General features: G+C 49.9%; 1 protein-coding gene across 1 annotated transcript; it reads left to right on the top strand.

Annotated features, from left to right (window-relative positions):
• The first annotated feature begins 422 nt into the window (after nt 1-422).
• LOC117030517 (solute carrier family 22 member 20) lies at nt 423-20050 on the top strand. The gene is made up of 10 exons (XM_033120628.1): nt 423-797; nt 872-975; nt 2461-2615; nt 4989-5157; nt 5711-5834; nt 6703-6818; nt 7937-8151; nt 10340-10448; nt 10615-10818; nt 19482-20050. Exons 1-10 carry the CDS (start codon nt 423-425, stop codon nt 19576-19578), a joined length of 1668 nt encoding a protein of 555 aa, XP_032976519.1. The 3' UTR covers nt 19579-20050.
• Nucleotides 20051-20256: the final 206 nt, after the last annotated feature.

The following is a 20256-nucleotide window of genomic DNA, read 5'->3' as shown; positions in this document are numbered from 1 at the left end:
TGTGTTGGGTTTTGTTTGATGAGACAGTTGGAACACCATGGGTCTGGATGATCTTAGGGCCCTACCCTCACAAACTCCCATTCTAAGGAAAGGGGCTGCATTTACTGCTGGGGTCCTCCCGTGAGGGTAATGGGCATGGCGACTGGGCTGGCAGATCTGGGCAGTGGCTGTTAGATGGTCCTCTAGGACCACTCAGTTCAAACTCCAGAGGTGAGCGATTGAGAGAAATGAGGAGAATGGGCCCGCAGGGAGGGGGAGCCCTGCAGCCATGGGGACACCTGAGGCCTCCTGTGAGGTGTAACCGGACCCCTCTGGGCATCTGTGGTCCTAACCTTGGGCCTGTTCCTCCACCTCCCAGAGCTCTGACCCAGCCCCTTTACTTAAGGCCTCTGCAGGCTGGGCCTTGGGTCAGGCCTGAGACCATGGCCTTCGCAGACCTGCTGGATGCCCTGGGCGGCGTGGGCCGCTTCCAGCTCGTCTACACGGCCCTGCTGCTGCTGCCCTGCAGCCTGCTGGCCTGCCACAACTTCCTGCAGAACTTCACAGCCGCCGTGCCCCGCCACCACTGCCAAGGCCCCACCAACCACACTGCAGCTGCCACCAACGACTCGGGCTCCTGGCTGAGGGCCACCATACCCTTGGACCAGCTTGGGGCCCCTGAGCCATGCCGACGCTTCACGGAGCCTCAGTGGGCCCTCCTAAACCCCAACACCTCCATCCTTGGGGCAGCCACAGAGGGCTGCAAGGACGGCTGGGTCTACGACCGTAGCGTTTTCCTATCCACCATCGTGATGGAGGTCCGAGGGGGCCGGGGTGGCGTGGGGGGCTGCTGCCTGAAGCTGTGGCTGGAGCATCCCTCTCTCCCCTGCAGTGGGATCTGGTGTGTGAGGCTCGCACCCTCCGCGACCTGGCTCAGTCCATCTACATGGCGGGGGTACTGGTGGGCGCCGCCGTGTTTGGCAGCCTGGCGGACAGGTGAGCTTTTGGGGACGAGGGTCCCAACCACCCAGCGGGGGCCAGAAAGCCCCCAGCCTCCATTCATTTTTCTTTATTAATGTTTATTCATATGTTTTAAAATAGATAATACATATACGAGTAATACATTCACACGGTTCAAAATTCCAGAAGGTGCGAAAGAGTATGTAGGGAAGCGTCCCTCTGCCACTTCTACCCGCTCTCCAGTAATTTCTGGAAGGCAGCCTGGTCTCTATGTACCTGGCCAGAGATATTTACGATCTTATGCAACCCAAGCAAATGTGTATATATGCTCCAGGCCCACTTTTCTTTACAAATGCTGGCACACGCCATGCGTGTTTCTGTGCCTGGCTTTTTCCTCACCCTGAGGCCTCTGCAGAAAGTGCTTTCCTGCAGAAAGTGCTTTCCCATCTTTCCTACTGTCTGTGCTGTGCCCCACTGTAGGGATGAGCTAGAACTAACCATAGTGGCCCCTAATGACAGACTGCGGCCCCTCTAGAGAGACATTCAGGAAACGCAAATGGTGCAGGGCTCTGGTGCAGGGCTCTGCCGGGTCAGCTCCCACTCCTCCTTCTCTGCCCTTGTCTTTCTCCTGCCTTCCCATCTCTTCCTCCCCTTCTCTCCTCTCACCATTGTCAGTTCAGGTTCTTGGGGGGCCTCTGGGACTCCAGACCCCATACCCTAGAGTGTGCTGCAGGCTTCAGGCCCCTAGTGGGCAATTCTGTCATAGTCCTTTTGACACTGTGACATGTCACATCCTGGACTTTCTGGGTATGAGCTTGTATCTCATCCATGGTGTCTTGTATGTCACCAATCCTCAGTTCAGGCCTGTCTCTTAGAGGAGATCCATGAACTTTTGTGTAAATGAATAAATGAATGAGTGAATGAATGAATAAGTATATCATGGGTGTGTGGAGAAGAAATGCTGCCCTCCTGGACCCTCACTTACAAATGTGGCAGTGCCAAGGCCAGAGTGTAATAAACCTGCTACCTTGACCTTGGACCTCTCTGTAGTGTGACAAGCCCTGTTCCAGCCTCCCAGCATGACCAGTTCAAATGAAAACTTGATCCTGGGGTCCTACTACCTCCAGACTAGGCCCACCAAGAGCTTGCCGCGTGTGAGTCCTGGTTTGAGGCCTCCCTCTAACCAGGAAGTCACTCAGGGGACCCTCTCACTACCCTCTACATCTGCTTCTGCACCTTTGCAGAATCTCTGCCTTTCCCCACCCCTGGAAGATTGGGAGCTTGGTAGAGGGGCAGAAATATTCCTTGAGTGAAGGAATACACCTCTTCATTTTCAATTTTGTTCCACTCCACACTTCTCCCTCTCTGACCATCCTCCACCGCCAGGGCCTGAGTCCCAGCAGATGAGCGTTTCTGTTATGGAAGAGTGGCTTTCGGGGGCAGTGGCCGGGGAGCTTCCTTTCACCGTCCCTCAACTACCCCCGAGGGGAACCCTGACACTGTGCCTATGGCCTGGTTCAGGCTGGGCCGCAAGGCCCCCCTGGTCTGGTCGTACCTGCAGCTGGCGGTTTCCGGGTCGGCCACGGCATACTTCAGCTCCTTCAGTGCCTACTGCATCTTCCGGTTCCTGATGGGCATGACCTTCTCCGGCATCATCCTCAACTCCCTCTCTCTGGGTGAGTCCAGCCAAGGAGGTGGGTGGAGGGGAGGGGCCTCATGGAAGGGGACTTGGCAGCCCCACCATCAGACTTCTTACCTGTTTCATTGTGTGGGATTCTCAACCAGTGACCTCAACTCAGAACCTCCCACCGGGGTCTTGGGAGAGCTGGGCTCTCAGCAGTGAGCCATGGACCCTGGGTTGTGATTCGCCATTTGTAAGCTGAGAGGGTTGGGTTTGTTTCCTGTGTGAGTTAGTCAACAATAGCCACTTACTAAGCAGCTACTGTGTGCTAGGCTCAGTGTGGGGACACAGAAGTGAGGTGAGACACAGTGGTCCCCAGGGCTGCAGGAAGCCCTGAGATTATGTGGCTCCCAAGAGGGCAGGGTTCACCCGGGCTGCAAAGGTGGTGACTCCTTAACGCCATGGCAGGGACCTGCCTACCCCCACACACCCTATACACACAGACCTATGCACACAACACACACCTACATACTCCTATACACACGCACACACACACCCTATGCACACACATACACACGCATACCACTATCACCACCGCCACCATCACGTGCCAGGCACGGTCCTAAGTGCTGAGAGTCAGCAGTGAACAAAGCAGAGTCCGTGTTCTTACGCGGGAAGACAAATGACAACACAAAAATGAAGTTATATAGTATGTTAGAAGGTGATAAGTTTCAAATATATGGTGATGGAAGGAGAACTGACCCTGGATGGTGAACACATGATGTGATATATAGATGATGTGTTACAGAATTGTACACCTGAAACCTATGTAACTTTACTAACAATTGTCACCTTAATAAACTTTAATTTAAAAAAAAAAAAAAGGTCATACATGCTAGAGAGGAAACTAAAGCCTGGACAAGGAACAAGAATGTCTGTGGTGAAGGGGAAAGTGCAGTTTTCATTGGAGTGGTCAGGGAAAGGCAACACTGAGAGGGGGTCACTTTGAGCAAAGCCTGAAGCGGGTAAGGGAGTGCATGGCTCCAGGAGGGAACATTCCAGGAAAGGCCCTGAGGGGAGAGTGTGCCCGGTGGGCTCAAGAGCAAGGAGGTCCGTATGGCTGGAGCAGAGCTGAGGGGAGAGTGACAGATCAGGTCAGGGAGATTGGGGGCAGAGGGTAGATCCTTGTGGCCATTTCAGAACTTTGGCTTTGCCTCTGAGTGAGACTCTGGAGGGTCCAGAGCTGAGGTGAGGCATGTTCTGGTCTGACTTAGCATTTGTCAGGATCCCTCTGGCTGCCATGCAGCCAAACAACAGAAGCAGGCCGACCAGTTCCAAGGCTCCTGTGGTCACCCAGTGAGAGGCGAGGCTGACTTGAGCCAGAGTATAGCAGCGGAGGAGACAGGAAGGGCTCAGCTCCTGGCTCCATTCTGTAGGTAGAAGCGACAGGATTTGCTGACAGACTGGACGCATGAGCTGGCCGCTCACGGGAAAGAAGCGTCCTCATCAGTTTATTATGGTTGCCTTGTAAGAGTGCTCCATGATTTATTTACCAGCGCCCCACGGAGGGACATTTAGGTTGTTTCCAAGTTTCACTATTTACCAAAAAAAAAAAAAAAAATCATGCAATTAAGAGTCATTATATTTATTATATTTCCATTTCTACCAACTGTTAACATCCTTTGCCCTTTCATTCTTTCTTTTTTTTTTTTTTGGCTTATTGGTTGTTTTCCTATTCAATTGTAAGAACTCTTCCAATAGTAGGAAAATTTGCCCTTTATCTGTTACCATGTTTCCCCAAAAATAAGACCTAGCTGGACCATCAGCTCTAATGCATCTTTGGGAGCAAAAATGAACATAAAATCCGGTCTAATATTATGTTATACTATATTATTTAAGGCCCAGTCTTATAGTAAAATAAAGACCGGGTCTTACATTAATTTTTGCTCCAAAAGATGCATTAGAGCTGATTGTTTGGCTAGGTCTTATTTTTGGGGAAACACGGTATTTGAGTTGCAGTTTTTCTTTCTTTTTTTTTGCTGACATTGTGACTTTGCTTATGGTGGTTTGTTTGTTTGTTTGTTTTATACAGACACTTCTTATTTTTGTAAAGTCAAGTTTCTTGATCTTTCCTTTTATTGCTTTGGGTTTTGTGAAATTCTTAGAAAAGCCTTTCCTGACTCTAAAAGTGAAAAAAAAATCTACAATGATTTCTCCTCATATTTTTGTGCTTTCATTGTTTACATTTGGGTCTTTCGTCCACCTGGAATTTACCTGGGTGTAAGGAGTGAGCTCAGGACAACTTTGCCTATGTCTCAGTGAGTCTCTAAGATAATTTCAAGTGACCACCGTCATTATAGAAGGGACAGGTGAATTAAACAACCGCCTGAGCGATGAGGGCACTAAGCCTGTTGTGGTTTCTTCGCAGTCGTGGAATGGATGCCCACCCGGGGCCGGACTGTGGCGGGGGTCCTGCTGGGGTTTTCCTTCACCCTGGGTCAGCTTATCCTGGCCGGAGTGGCATACCTGATCCGCCCCTGGCGCTGGCTGCAGTTTGCTGTGTCTATTCCTTTCCTCATCTTCTTCCTCTATTCCTGGTATGTCCTGAGCAGAGTGGGTGGGGGAGGGTGCCTCCGTTTGACTGAGCCCTCACCTCTCCCTCTGCGAGGCTTGGTCTGTGCACTGACTGGGGCCTGCTGCATGTGGTGGGGCCACGGGCTGCCGAGTACACACATGACTATGGGGGAGCTCCGGTAAAATCCTTTACGTTAGCATGGGCTCTAGAACATACGAGTGCTTTTACCTTCATCAACTCCTTTTGCGCCTCACAGCAACCCCACAGCATTTTATAGGAGGGGAACTGAGGCGCAGCCCAGGGAGGGTCCGTGCCTTATTTAAGGCCATACACCGGGTCAGAACTAGATTCAAAACCAGATCTGTGGAAGTCCCAGATCCCGTGTAGTTTCTGAGTACCCTTAGTTATACGCAAAAGGGAAGCCGGTACATCCTCCAGTCTCCCTGATTCTGCAGACACAGGACATTCACCTTTGTGACGGTCTGAAAGAAGGTAAATGAAGGCTACTTGGGTTTGGGGAATGGAGTGAGCTCCACCCAGCCCTGGGTCATTCTTCATCCTCCCCTTGGTCGCAGGTGGCTGCCAGAGTCATCCCGATGGCTCCTCCTTCATGGCAAGGCCCAGCTAGCTGTGCAGAACCTGCGGAAGGTGGCAACCATGAACGGGAGGAAGGAGGAAGGGGAAAGGCTGACCCAGAAGGTAGGCTGATGGCTGGAAGGAAGAGTAGTTTTCAGTTTTGCTGGTGGCCTCAAGATGTGCTGGTGACTTCTCAGGACTCACCCACCATCCAGGTGAAGAGGCTGGGAATAAACAGAGTGGGAAGAGTTCCCGTGTGGCAAGGATGTTTAATCGTTGGATGGGTGTGTGATCTGGGATAAAAAATGTCAGTGCTTTGTTCATCAGACTATTCTGTGCAGTGAGAAATTACTCAACTCACATTGACATCCAGCTGAAATTTAAATAAAATAATAAAAGCAATGAAACTATTAAAATAGAGATCATAGAATGAAATTATTCAAGAACCAAAAATAAAAATGCCACTTATTATAAATACTATTTGTGATAAGACAGTTACCATTTATTATAAATAAGTACCATTTATCGAGCCCCATGGTAGGCATATGCTAAGGGCTTTACGTACACAAACTTATTTAAGGTCTTATTTTTGCTGATGAGGAAACTTAAGTTTGGATGGGTCAGGTAAGTTGCCTAAGAACACACAGGGGGAAGAGGCAGAACCCCTGCTCGTAACCTTTGGCCAAGACCGTCTCAGAGTCTCTACCAGGAATAGTGTGTGAGGGTCCCGCTGGAACCACAGGTAATTATTTCAGCCTCATCAAGAGGAAGCTCAGGAGCCTTGGGACTCATGTTGGAGTCTCTGCTTCATCTCACGGCCCTGGAAATAGCCCGTTGAGGGCCATCAGTCCCAGGATGGACAGGAGATCAGGGCCAGCCATCTTGCCAGGGACCTTGACCGTGGCCCTCCTCTCCACGGATGAAGGGATACCCAGCAGGGAAATAGTGTCCCAGATCCCTCTCTTCCCCTGATCAAACTTTCCTTGCCCAGGTGGTTAACTCCTACATCCAGAGTGAGTTTACAAGTGTCCGCACCTCCAACTCGGTCTTGGACCTCTTCCGAACCCCAGCCATCCGCAAGGTCACGTGCTGTCTCATGGTGGTCTGGTAGGTGATGGGCTCATGCCCAAGTCTTTGCCCTGAGAAAAGGACACATCTTTTGTCCCCACTGAGTAACTCTTAAATATGCTTAATGCAATGAGGAGGTGAGCCTTGTGAATTCTATCCTGCTCCAAACCTGTTCTCCAGGGTCCTCTGGCCTTTTACTGGGTGCAGAGATATGGTCACAGAGGAAACATCCATGCTGATGTAGGGACCCCACATCTGGGCAGTGGGTCTCACCTGGATAGGGGCACCTATTGGAATCACCTGCACAGCTTTTCTAAAATGTATGTCTCATCCTGATATGCCCTTGGGGATATCCAGGGGATTCTGGGAAGTGTCCCACTCTGGAAAAACTCTTATGGGTCCAGAAGGGGACAACAAGGAAACGATAATTTCCATGATGTATGACAAGTGTCCTAATAAGAGTCCTCCTGATTGGGGCTGCTGAGGGCTTCACGCAGGAGATGCCCTTTAGGTGAGTTTTAAAAGATGATTAATAGAGTTTGCCAGGTGAGCAGGAAGGAACTCCTACATAGATAGGCATGAAGATATGAAATGGGCAAAAATACTAAGGCAACGCCTACGTGTTAGCTCAGACTGAAAGCTCGCAGATCCCAAGTGAAGGGGCTAATTAAAACCAAAATAAAACAAAAACCATTTCATTTTGATAGGATGTCCTAGATGTTTAAATACCGTGTTTCCCCGAAAATAAGACCTAGCCGGACAATCGGCTCTTGTCCGGCTAGGTCTTATTTTCGGGGAAACACGGTAACAGAGGTTGGTATTTATGAAGCAGGGAATGTAGGCTATAAACCATCTGTTCTCTCGAGCAGACCCAGCCCTCTCTGTAGTGGTAGCCAGCTGGGCTCGGGGCGACCAGACGCCCGGGTCACCTGGAGCGAGTCAGCCGGTCTCCCATGCCTTAGCTTCCTACCGAAGCCCCTGCCCTTACGGTCCTTGTGAGGACTAAAAGTTCAGACATGTAACCCCACACCTGGCCCTGGGAAATGCTCAGGTAAAGAGTCTGTTCTCTGATTTGAGTTTGGGGCTGTGTCCCCAGTATACTGGAAATGTGGGATTGTCCCTCACTCTGACGCAGACTATCCTGCCGCCTCTCCCAGGTTCTCCAACTCCATGGCTTACTACGGCCTGGCCATGGACCTGCAGAAGTTTGGGCTCAGCATCTACGTGGTGCAGGTCCTGTTCGGGGTCATAGACATCCCGGCCATGCTGGTGGCCACCGCCACCATGATTTATGTGGGCCACCGAGCCACCGTGGCCTCCTTCCTCATCCTGGCCGGGCTCATGGTGATTGCCAACGTGTTTGTGCCGGAAGGTGAGCCACCCGCTTCTGCCATTACCATGTGGGAGCCTCTGGGGTTTGCTGGACAACAAATGTAACAAGGGAATGGGGCTGAGAGACATTTTTCAGGATCTGGAAAGAGAATGTCAGTTAGGAGAGTTTTAATCAGGCACTCAGAGCCCAGCTTCAGCGTCATGGTGGCGACCCTACAAAGGACATGAGTCTGCTCTCAAAGCACTTACCATCTGGTCAGGGAGATTAGACTGATGCATAAAAATAACTGGAGAACCGAAGGGCTGGCTGGTTTGTGTCCACTGGGAGTCTGACCCTGCAGCATCTCAAGGGCTGAGAAGTTCAAGTTTGAACTTCAGCCTCGGGCCCTGGAACAATAGTTTGCATACCTACCTGTAATTATTACCACCTGGAGACCTCTGACAACTCCCAATGCCCAGGGACTCCAGGCCAATGCAGTTACCATGTTTCCCCGAAGATAAGACCTAACCAGAAAACAAGCCCTAGCATGATTTTTCAGGATGACATCCCCTGAACATAAGCCCTAATGCGTCCTTTGGAGCAAAAATGAATATGAGACCCAGTCTTATTCTCAGGGAAACACAGTAGTCTCAGCAGTGGGACCTAATCCTCAGTATTTAAAAAACTGTCCAGTGATTTCAGCAAGAAGCCAAGGTCAAGTATCAATATCCTAGAATGCGTGCTGAGCTGAGGGCCCCAGCTGTGACCCCAGCTGCCACCATGGCCGTGGGCAGGGTGTCTGGTTTCTCTGTGCTTCAATTCCTCCCTGTAAAATGGATAGACTATTACTATTGGTATTTTGACATATTTTCCTCCAATCTTTTTCCTATTTACAGTTTTGTATTTGACATAATTGAGATATTACTATGTGTAAATATACAATAACATAAAAAGGATTATGTGTATATATGTGTGTATATGTAGAATGTATCCATTTTCACATGTTATATACATATATACACACGTGCTTTTCCATGTTAGTACAAACGTTTCATGACCCTCACTTTATATTATTATATGACATTTCATCTATATTGGTGTTTCTCAATTCTGGCTTCACGTTAGACTGTCCTGGGGAACTTTAAAAAAAATTACCCAAACTTGAGCCCAGCCTCAAGAGGCTTTGATATAATGGAGATGGGTAGGGCCCAGGTGTGGGTGCTTTATAAAATCTCCCCTTCTGTTTCCAATGTGCGGCCAGAGCTGCCATCAAGCCCAGAGGCCACGCCATAGATTCCTTGACTGTTGCCCGCTGTTGGACATGCGCACTGGGATTGTGCTGTTTATAACCAGCAGCCTGACACGTGTATTAATAATGGTGGTAACAGCAAACATTGCATGAGCGCTGAGCACTTTGCACTCATGACATTGTGTCACCCTTATGACAAGCCCGTGAAGCAAGTGCTGGCATTTTCCTCATTTTATAGATGAGCACAGGGAGGCTCAGAGAGGTTAATAGTGACCGAGGTCACTCAGCTGGGTCAGAGCTGGGATTTGAACCCAAGCCTAACTCCAAAGCTTGTTTTGACTCTCCAGCAGGACTTGGTGACAGATGAAAATAAGACTGTGTCATGCAGGGACTCTGAGTCCCACTCCCCGCATAAGAACGCAGGATATGGTGAGGCCAAAAAGGAACAACCACGGAGCCATAGATAGGGGAGTCATACCACTATATTCTCCATGGCGGCTGTTTGAGACACAGGAAGTAGGATCAATACGATCCGCAATGTAATCCGCTTGCTAACCTCACTTGCTAGCCGCAAACCGCAGTTCGCTTCTCTGCCAGCCAACCAACCCCCAACATAGCCACGGCAGTTATGTTAGTAGCTAATGGCTAACCAGTTACAGCTGATGGCTATCTCGTAACTGAGCCAGTACCTTTCCACTTGAGGCTGACAGCCTGGAAACTGCTCTCTGGGACTCTGTCCCCACAGACAGGAAGGAGGCAGAGGTCAGAGAAGGACAGTATGGGCACTTCTGGGTCCCAGGTGGGAATTTGACATGATAGAAATCCTGAGTCTCTCTCTCCTGGTTCTGGGCTCTCTGCCCACCATGGTTCTGCGCATCACACCCCTCTAAGCTTCCTCCTGCTTCCTCCTCCCACCTTTTCCCCTCCTGAGTCTCCTACTCCCACCACTACCCACCTGTGCCTCCATGTTCACCTTTTGGGCTCTGTCCCCGCCACCAGATATGCAGACCCTGCGGACAGCCCAGGCAGCACTGGGCAAAGGCTGCCTGGCCAGTTCCTTCATCTGCGTGTACCTGTTCACAGGAGAGCTCTACCCCACGGAGATCAGGTGGGTGCCTTGGGGGAGGCAGGGGAGAGCCCCTGGCACTTCTGGTGGGCACCTGCTGGGCTTGCCCAAGCAGGACCCCTCTCTCCTTTCTGCTCTGCCCCCCGGCATTGCCAGCCCTTTTGGGGTGGCCAGGCCACGGCCACTGACCTGCCCACACTCCCAACAGGCAGATGGGGATGGGCTTCGCTTCAGTCAACGCCCGACTTGGGGGCTTGGTGGCACCCCTGATCACCGCCGTTGGGGAGTTCAGCGCTGTCCTGCCACCTGTAGGCTTCGGGGCCACCCCGATCCTGGCTGGTCTGGCTGTTTGCTTCCTGGCTGAGACCCGTGACGCACCCCTGGTGGAGACCATCGTAGCAATGGAGAGGAGGTGAGGGGCCTCTGGGTGCAGTGTCGGGGAGGGGTGGCCAAACAAGCTGCAGTTCCTGTGAAAGAAACAACTGAGAGGCAGAGAGTGTCCTCCAGCTGCTGCTAACACGCCATGTCATCGTGGCCGGGCCAGTGAGAACCGTGCGGAATGACCAGCCATGCCTTTCGCCTTCATCTGCAGAGGCTTAGCTTTCCACAAGAACAGACCCATCAATAAATAGTGCAGTAGAAGCAGGAATCAATTGTAGATTGGGAATAATAAGAAGGTGCATTGATGTGAAGCCTGGCAGAGAAGTGGGGGTGACGGTTTGAGGGAGGAGAGGGGCTGCAGTTTGAAGCAAAGGCAGGCCCATGTAGCTGCTGTGGCTTTGAACTTGGTTCAGAGCTTCCTGGCAACAGTAAGGGGGACACTGTTAATGACTTTTTTCTTATTGTCAGAGAGGAAAAAGAATACCAGTTCCTTGGGGACAGGCAAGCTTTACTTAGCACTGGAAGCAATTTCTCTCGTGGGTCTGCTTAGAGAGGTGACTCAGTAAGGTGACAGCAAAATCCTTGACAGTGTTTCTAAAATAAGTGCCAGAGGGGACTTCATATGGTTTCTTGAAGCATTTCTCAGCAACAGTGGGCACAGTGAAGATGCTTAGTCTTGGGGAGCAGGGGTGAGGAAGGTAACAGGGCCCAAATCTATAGCTTTCTCTGAGTCCAGCTTGATCCCACAGCTGAACCTATCTATGCCAGGAGGCCTATATGGGGGGACTGTGTTTAAAACTCTTAAAAATGTCCTTCCATAAACATTGCACGTCTAACCTGAGCCACGGACAAAGGCTGGGCTCAACACAGACCAAGGATCTATTCCTTGACAAGTCCTGTCAGTTCTGCTCCAAAATATATTTTGAATCTGCCCATCCCTCTTCACCTCCGTGGCCATCCCCCTCTTCCTGGTCACCATTATCTTTTGTCTGGACAGCTACGAGAGCCCCAGATCCTCCCTGTCCCTCCCCACTTTATTCTCTATACAGCACTTCGTGTGAAAGGCTCATCATATAAAGAAGCATGTCACCCCCTCCTCGGAGCCCTGCATTGCCTCCCTGGGGCACTGAGGATCAAATCTGAAATCTGATAAAAGGGTCTCGGGATCTGGCTCCTGCCCACCTCTCCTCTCCCCTCCACCCCCGCCCCCATCAGCCCACAAGACTGTTCCATCTGGAATTCTCCTCCCTTTGTTCTTTACTGGCTTGACTCCCACTCATCCCACAGATGTAGGCCCAGGTGCTGGGGAGATATTTGTCAATAACCCCATTCAGAGCCTGCTTGGACGTACTCTGAGATATTGCCTGAGAAACCCAAGTACATGAAAAAATGATTGGAGAAGTGCCCTCCCCAATATTACAGACAGAACCACTGTCATGGTCTGGCCTGTGCATTTTAAAAATCAGATTTGCTTACCCTGGCTATAGAAACATCCCGGTAATGCCAAATTAAATTTTAGTTTTAGGTAACATAGCTTCTGTAGTGCAGGGGATCCTGCCGACTACGCCAAGTGTCTGTCGTGCGGGGTGTCAGGCGGGGTCTCCGGTCCCGCCCCCCCCTTCGCTTTCTCCGGCCTCTGATGGTTGGGGAAACGTGGATGTCTTCCCACCCCTCCACGGGGTTCCAGCTCTCAGGCAGCTGCTCCTCCTGGTCTTCCTGCAACTGAGTGTTCATAGGCACAAACCGCTCCACCGTCCTTCGGAGAGCTTTGGTCGGCACCGTACCCTGCTCGCTGCGCCAAGTGTAGTGCAGGGGATCCTGCCGACTTCGCCATGTGTCGTGCGGGGCGTCCGGCGGGGTCTCCGGTCCCGCCCCCCACACAAGAACGCAGGACATGGTGAGGCCAAAAAGGAACACCCACGGAGGGAGGCTAGCAAAGAGAAAAAAGAAAAAAGGGGGAGCTAGCAAGAAGATGGTGGCTGAGTCTGCAAGCGGCGCAGTGAGGGTTGAGAATTGTGTTGCTCCTGTTTCCTGTGTCTCCAACCCAGCCGCCAGCGAGAGTACAGTGGTGTGACTCCCCTACCTATGGCTCTGTGGGTGTTCCTGTTTGGCCTCACCATGTCCTGCGTTCTTGTGTGGGGGGCGGGACCGGAGACCCCGCCAGACGCCCCGCACGACACATGGCGAAGTCGGCAGGATCCCCTGCACTACACATGGCGCAGCGAGCAGGGTACGGTGCCGGCCAAAGCTCTCCGAAGGACGGTGGAGCGGTTTGTGCCTATGAACACTCAGTCTCAGGAAGACCAGGAGGAGCAGCTGCCTGAGAGCTGGACCCCCGTGGAGGGGTGGGAAGACATGGACGATTCCCCAACCAGCAGAGGCCGGAGAAAGCGAAGGTTGTTGCGGCCCTGTGGGCTGGGAAGTGCTTGCTGAGGCAGCCCGGATGCAGGACTTGTAGTCCCCGGAGGAAACACTTGCTGAGTCCTCCGTGGGAGCTGAGGGTGAGGTCAAGGTCATCCCTCACCCCCAGGACAGCCCTGGCGAATGACTATGGACTATGGGGAATTGCCTTCCATCCCTAATTTAATGGACCACTTGACTGTTTGGGAACATACCACCATGTAGTGGAACTGGCGGATGTTTGCTATTGTGTCTTGACCGGCCACCATTGAGAATATGTAAGCACCTTGACTGTGAGTCGCTGTTGTTCCAGCACGGTACCCTGAGAGGCCCAGAGAGAGTGGCAGTGCCCTGAGAGGCCCTGGCTGTGTCCAGGAAGCCGGGCTGTGCCCAGAGAGAGTGGCGGTGCCCTGAGAGGCCCTGGCTGTGTCCAGGAAGCCGGGCTGTGCCCAGAGAGAGAGTGGCGGTGCCCTGAGAGGCCCTGGCTGTGTCCAGGAAGCCGGGCTGTGCCGAGAGAGAGAGTGGCGGTGCCCTGAGAGGCCCTCGTGTGCCCGGGTAGACTAGTGGTACCCTAAGAAGTCCAGGAAGTCTGGCTGTGCCCAGGAGTACTGGTGGTGCCCTGAGAAACCCTGACTGTGACCAGAGAGCTTGGCTGTGTCCAGGAAATAGCATTCACCTCCAGGTTCCTCGCACAGGGCCCCTCGCGGAAGACGCTTGTCGCGTAGATTGTGAGGCGAGAGCCTGTAGGGGTGGAGTGTGGGGACAGAGCCCCAAAAAGCAGTTTCCAGGCTCTCGGCCTCACATAGAAAGGTGCTGGCTCAGGTAGTAAATGGCCATCGACTGATCAAATGGCCATCAGCTGTGGCTAGTTGGCCGTCAGCTGTAACCAGTGAGCCATTAGCCATGAATATAACTGCCGTGGCTAGGCTAGGAGAAGAGGCTAGCAAAGAGAAAAAAGAAAAAAGGGGGAGCTAGCAAGAATATGGTGGCTGAGCCTGCAAGCGGCGCAGTAAGGGTTGAGAATTGTGTTGCTCTTGGTTCCTGTGTCTCCAACCCAGCCGCCAGTGAGAGTATAGTGGTGTGACTCCCCTACCTATGGCTCCGTGGGTGTTCCTTTTTGGCCTCACCATGTCCTGCGTTCTTGTGTGGGGGGCGGGACCGGAGACCCCGCCAGACGCCCCGCACGACACTTGGTGAAGTCGGCAGGATCCCCTGCACGACAGCTTCCTTTGATCCTGCCAGGATCAATTTATTATAAAACTACTTTATGCTGCTACTGAATATGAACCAATTAAAATTTCGAGACCATTTAGTAAGAATAATTAAAACATTTATAGTAGTTGGTAATGGCCCATTCATTCTCACGAGTCTGCTGGAGTCGTCCTGTTAGGCCTCCGTTCCTCCCAGCGGGTGGGGAAGCGTTTGCACAAGCTGAAAAACTAATTGACATCCACAATGCGGGAAGCTCTTTTAAGCTCAACAAATATTGCCAAGTAGTCCATATTTTGTATCGCTTTTTATTGCTTCTTTTTTAAATTGTGTATGTGTATGTGAGTGTGATTTGGAACAATCTCCAACGTACAGAAAAAGCTCTAGTGCCAGAAAAAGCTTTATTCCTGAACCATATGTGAGAAAGTTGTTGACATCTCTTCCAAATGCTTTCATGTGTATTTCCTCCAACTAAAGATATTCTCCTACATAACCACAATACACCATCCCGTCAGAACATTCATGATGGCATATGACTGCCATGTAATCCTCAGACCTCATCCAAGTTTTTCCAATCTGCCCCCACCCACCCCCAACAACACCCTATAAAAGCAGGAGGATCTGGTTCAGAATCACAAGTGGCATTTAGTTGTCATGTCTCTTTCAGGCTGGTTCTTTGGTTTTCACCACTCCAGCAATTACACAGGGTTTTATAAGTGGAAGGGCTGACAAGACTCCACAGAACACACTTATCTAAGGCTTTCGTCAGACAAAGGTTACAAAACAGTAGGAGGGGGGAAAAAACAGGCAAAAGTCAGGAAGGCTTGGGGCACCCAGGTGCACCCCCCCGGGGTCCTCTCTTGATCCCCAGGATGTAGTTCATCTCTGCATCACAAGCCATCAAGGTGAATGTGAGACAGCTTACGTCATCAGAGAAGCCAAGGCACAAGTTTGCTGAGAGGTCTTTTATATCCCGCTGGCCACAGCCCCAACCAGCTATGTCACCAGGTGAAGCAGATACAGACCATGGTGCTTATTTAGAAGTAGAATGGGCCGACAGCCTGGGGAAATAAAAGCCACTTTATTTCCAGCAAGAGCGCTTCCAGATGGAGCCCTGTTGCGAGCGAGTTGCTGAGATTTGTGATGCTGCTTGGGAAGATTTTTTCAGAGCTGGAGGCCAAGGATTTTACCTGGTATTTAGGATTTTTGAAATCTAATTCGTGTATTCAGTTATTACTTACTGAGTTCCTACTATGTACCAGACACAGTGCTAAGTGCAGGATGTAGAGTGAACAAAACAGATGTGCTCTCTGCCCTCTTGGAACTTAGGGGTGAGGGACACATAGAGGACAAATACACACAAATAAATGTGTAATGAAGAGAGAACAACTGAGGGCATGGGAATGCCTCTAGACTTAAAGGAGGGAGTGGGGTTCGCTAGCTGAGAAGGGATGTGTGTCCCTGGAAGAGGGAACAGCCTACGCAAGCCCCCTGAGGCCCCAGAGAGTTGGGGGGAGCCGAGTGACAGCCAGGCGAGGACTTGAAAAATGGGGCTGAAGTGGTGGGCGGGGGCAGCCCTGGAGACCACGAAGACAACTTGGACTTTTATTTTCAGTCAGGAGAGAAACCACTGCAGGGCTTGAAGGAAGAGATCAAATGTGGTCTGATTATTATGTTTCAAAGATCTATCTGTCCCCTTGGCATTATTAAATCTCAGCCTAAATGGGGCCTTGGGTCTGGGCATTTAGGGCAGTTGCTCCAGACAGTTATGTTCTCATCCCCCGCCACCTCCCACCACGGGGCCTTTTATATATTTCTTCCTAATCACACCCCACCCTCCCAATAACGTTTGAATACCACAGAGGCGCTGTATATCTGTCCGTGTCCTTTGGTTCTCTGCAAGGCCACAAACCATTGTAATATCTCATATTTTTTGCCCCCCACCCCAAGAACCAGTTTTTATCACCCCCATGAAAAATGCATGCTCCGTGATTATGCTCCTGTGTTCCAACAGCCCTAAGGACTCCTTGCAGTTAAGATGTTTTAGCTCCCCGGAGAGTCTTATAATCAGATACACATTTGATATGCCCCTACGTGATTCTCAGGGGGTCTGGTCCACGGGTCTCCTCTAGAACCTGTCTGGGGTTCTTCTCCACAGCTTCTGTCCAACCGAACATGAGACAGAAAAGCCTCGACTTGTTTTAGTCTGGTAGGAAATGGTGATGCTGAGGAAAGGGAGGCAAGAGAGAGAGCCTCTCATGAATTGGTCAAATGGAGTTTCAGATCTTTGGACAATAAGAATTCAAGAACTCCTCAGCCCATCTCCTTTTTCTCAATTTCTAATCTCATCAAATAATTACGAGTGCCAGTCACAGGGCTGGGATGTCAAGGCTTAAGATAAGAACAAAATGATCCTTTTCTAAGGTTCGAGTTACCAATCCCCAAGATGGCAGCAAGCCAAGGGGATTAGCTCAAATATACCGATAACATTGGTTCCTGAGGTAAAGATAAAAGTGGACTTCCCCCAGATTTGTTTCATAGGCTGACAAAACTCCATTTGTAAATGATTTATTTCTAAGTAAATTGCTGGATCCTTCATTAATCACAAGACCAGATACTGTTTCTTCAAAATGGTCTGAATGCCTGGTGTGGTCCTGGGGTCAGCCCCAGTGAGCTTATGTCCCAGTTTGTTGGAGCCATGTAGCAAAAGAACAGTTGACTCACCAAAAAGTCCTTTTGTGTAAAAACAGAACATTCACAAAGGAGGAAATGCCAATAAGAAGTAAAGTGAGGAAAAATGTCTACATCAGTCATCATCAAAGACATACAAATTAAAACAGGGAGATGTTGTTTTTAAATATCCAATAAGGAAAGGTTTTAAAACATAGTAATAGTAAAGGCAGGAGATACACGGGTAGGGGGAGGAAACGCTCCTGCATCCTTTCTGCTTGGAAGGTTCTTTGGCATTACTGATCATGAGCTGTAAAAATTTTCATATTCTTCTAAACAGCAATGACATTTCCTGGAAACTGCCCTAAGAAAATAATCTGAAATGTGGACAAAGTTTATTTATAAGTATATTCATCACAATGCTTAATGTACCAGGAAAAAATGTAAACTTCTCCAAATATCCAACAGTTTATTGTGTAATAGCTAAAAATTTTGTTGATGAAGAGTTTTTAATGACCTGGGGAATATTTACAATATACTGTTTAACAGTATATTATAATTACTTAGTATATTTTCCTAATTGTGTCAAGAAATAGAGAAATATGCTAAAATGATAACAGGGGTTGCTTCAAAGTATGAATGACCTTTTGTTTTTTCCTGGCTGCTTTACATTTTAAAAACTATCTCCAAATTATATATATTGCGCAGGTTTTCTTTAGTAATCAGGGTGAAGAGGCACACAAGTTAAAAATGCATAAGATTTCAAATAGGTGTTTTTCCAGGTACAGGGCAGCTCCCCCTTTAAGGCCTAGAAGCTCGGGAAGGGATCTGGATGAGACAAGGCTCCTTAAAGCCTGCCAAGATTGTTGAGAAGACCCACAAAAGAGGTGCCTGGCCTGGAGAAAGTTCCAAGGCTCCAATCAGTGACCTTCCATGGTGCTCCTCCCACTGTTAGCGGGAGCCTGGGGAGGTGAGGGGTTGGGGGATAGCTTTTCAGCCTTTCAAGCTCTCCACCAAGGCCAAAGCCCAGGCACTTAGCCGGCTAAGACCTCCTGCCACCCTCCTTCTACCCATGGTGAGCACCAGTTACACGGCTGACCAAGTACTTTTTTTTTAAAAAACTTCTTTATTTATTTAAGTGTGTTTTTCCAGGACCCACCAGCTCCAAGTCAAGTAGTTGTTTCAATCTAGTTGTGGAGGGTGCAGCTCACAGTGGCCCATGTGGGGATTGAACCAGCAACCTTGTTGTTAAGAGCACCGCTCTCCAACCCATTGAGATAACTGAATGCCCCCAAGTACTTTTTTAATGCTAATTTCATTATATTTCAGACATTTAAAATGAAGACCATGGCTTTCAGGTCACACAATGGGTCAGCTTTTCTCATCTTTGCTCATTTGATGAGTTTTAAAAAAGTGTTGAATCTGGAGAATGTCTGCTTCTGGGTTTTCCGAAACCATCTTTGAAAAGGGTGGGAAACATATTAAAGAGAACTGGGGTGAAACAGGCCCCGCCTCTCAGCCCTCACCCACAGGCACACAACAGGTAAAACCCACAAGCTGAAAGAACCAAAACGACAGTCAGGAAGACAGCGTGGGACATTAGAACAAGAAATGTTTCTTTGTGATTATGTTAAGAAATAATAACACACAGAGAAAATAGCTTAATTAAACTAAAAGGCTAAAAACAGGAGAGTTAAAAGATAAGGCTAAAAACACTAATAAAACATTTTGAACTTTGAAAAAGTTCTAAAAATGGAACCAGCTGAAAGTAGACAAGAGAAATTAGCAAGATAGGGAAATGATTAAAACAAGAAGACACTGAAAACTGATTACTTGGTAGGGGAACAAACAATTCCTAGTCTGTGCAATACCACGATACAGTTAACTAAAGGAGACCAAAATACGAATCATTTCAAAGACCAGAGGGTTAAAAGAGAAAAAGGCCAAATTGGACCTGGTCAAGGACAGAAAGCTCTAGGGGCAGGCAGCCCTCAGACCATACCAGGGGACTTCCCAGCCCGCCCCTCCCCTGACTCTGACCCTCCACCTCCACCCCTGCCTATTGGGATGGCTGACTCTACCTGGGGCACTGGGAGAAGGGCACCGGTGGTGCCCAGTCCCTGGGTCTTTGCTGGTGCCCCTCGCCCATGGCGAGTCAAGCCTGGCTGGGTGACCTTGGGTGCATTAGGCTTCAGGTCCTCCTTGGAAAACTCTTGGACTCTGCAGCTTTTCCAAGTCTGGCTCTAACCAGCCATGCCAGCCTCTGCCACCTGCGAGACCTTAGGAATGGAGCAAAAAGGGGACTTTGGGACAGTGGAGACACATGCTGTGCAAACCAACCCTTGAACATCATGCACCCACCACCTGCCTTCTAACTTTCCATGTCATTTTCCATTTGCCTTTTCATTTCCACAGAGTTAAAGAAGGACTTCCCAGGAAGGATGAAAAAGGGAAGAAAGAAGACATTTCTCTTCAGCAACTGGGAGCTTCTCCCCTCATAGAAACCATCTAAGCTGCCAAGAGCCTGGCACTTGCTGGCAGCACCTCAGCCTATGTCATAGCCCCCACGGCTTCTCCTGGTGCTGACTGGGGACAAGGTTGGCCGAGGACCACGGTGGCTTTGCCAGCCCATGACAAAGAGTCACCCACAAACCAGGGCTGGGGCTCCTGGAAGAAACCCGACCATCAGCAGCCGTCAGCATCAGGAATCTAGACAGTCAGGAGAAACTGCTCCCGGGGGCCAAAGGAGGAACTCGCTTCCTTTCTCACCCCTGACTCTGCTCCTTAAAATCTCTCTCTTCATTCTTGTTTCACTTGAGAACACTGTGTCTTTGTAGGTTTATGGTGACTTTTTTTTCTGTTTCTGGTCATCCCGCCCACTTGCCCTTGAGGAAATTCCAGAACTCACTGTGCTCTACTCTTTAGGCATTTACTCTTTCCTGCCTTACACAATTAAAGCTCTCTCCCCCATGTGTGGCTTACCTCCTCGAGGGCAAATGTCTCCATAGCATGGCCTTCTTGCCCGTCACAGTGGGCCTTGGAGGTGGTACATGCTCAATAAATATTGATGAATACATGATGAAGCCAGTCTCGGGCAATGGTGGAGACCTCTACCCATGGTTGCATTTCCAGTAACACCACTTTGCAGAAGTCATACAGAGGGGTGAATCCCTGGTATGGTCCCTCTGAC

Source organism: Rhinolophus ferrumequinum, chromosome 11, assembly GCF_004115265.2.
Source record: "Rhinolophus ferrumequinum isolate MPI-CBG mRhiFer1 chromosome 11, mRhiFer1_v1.p, whole genome shotgun sequence".
In the NCBI taxonomy this organism is placed as follows: domain Eukaryota; kingdom Metazoa; phylum Chordata; class Mammalia; order Chiroptera; family Rhinolophidae; genus Rhinolophus; species Rhinolophus ferrumequinum.
The sequence above is the reverse complement of the archived record's forward strand: the minus strand, read 5'-3'. Positions and strand labels throughout refer to the sequence as shown.

Coding starts and splice junctions, on each gene's coding strand:
- LOC117030517 (XM_033120628.1), top strand. CDS start 423: ATGGCCTTCGCAGACCTGCTGGATGCCCTGGGCGGCGTGGGCCGCTTC. Junction 798..871: donor TATCCACCATCGTGATGGAG/GTCCGAGGGGGC, acceptor TCTCCCCTGCAG/TGGGATCTGGTGTGTGAGGC. Junction 5,835..6,702: donor GGGAAAGGCTGACCCAGAAG/GTAGGCTGATGG, acceptor TTCCTTGCCCAG/GTGGTTAACTCCTACATCCA.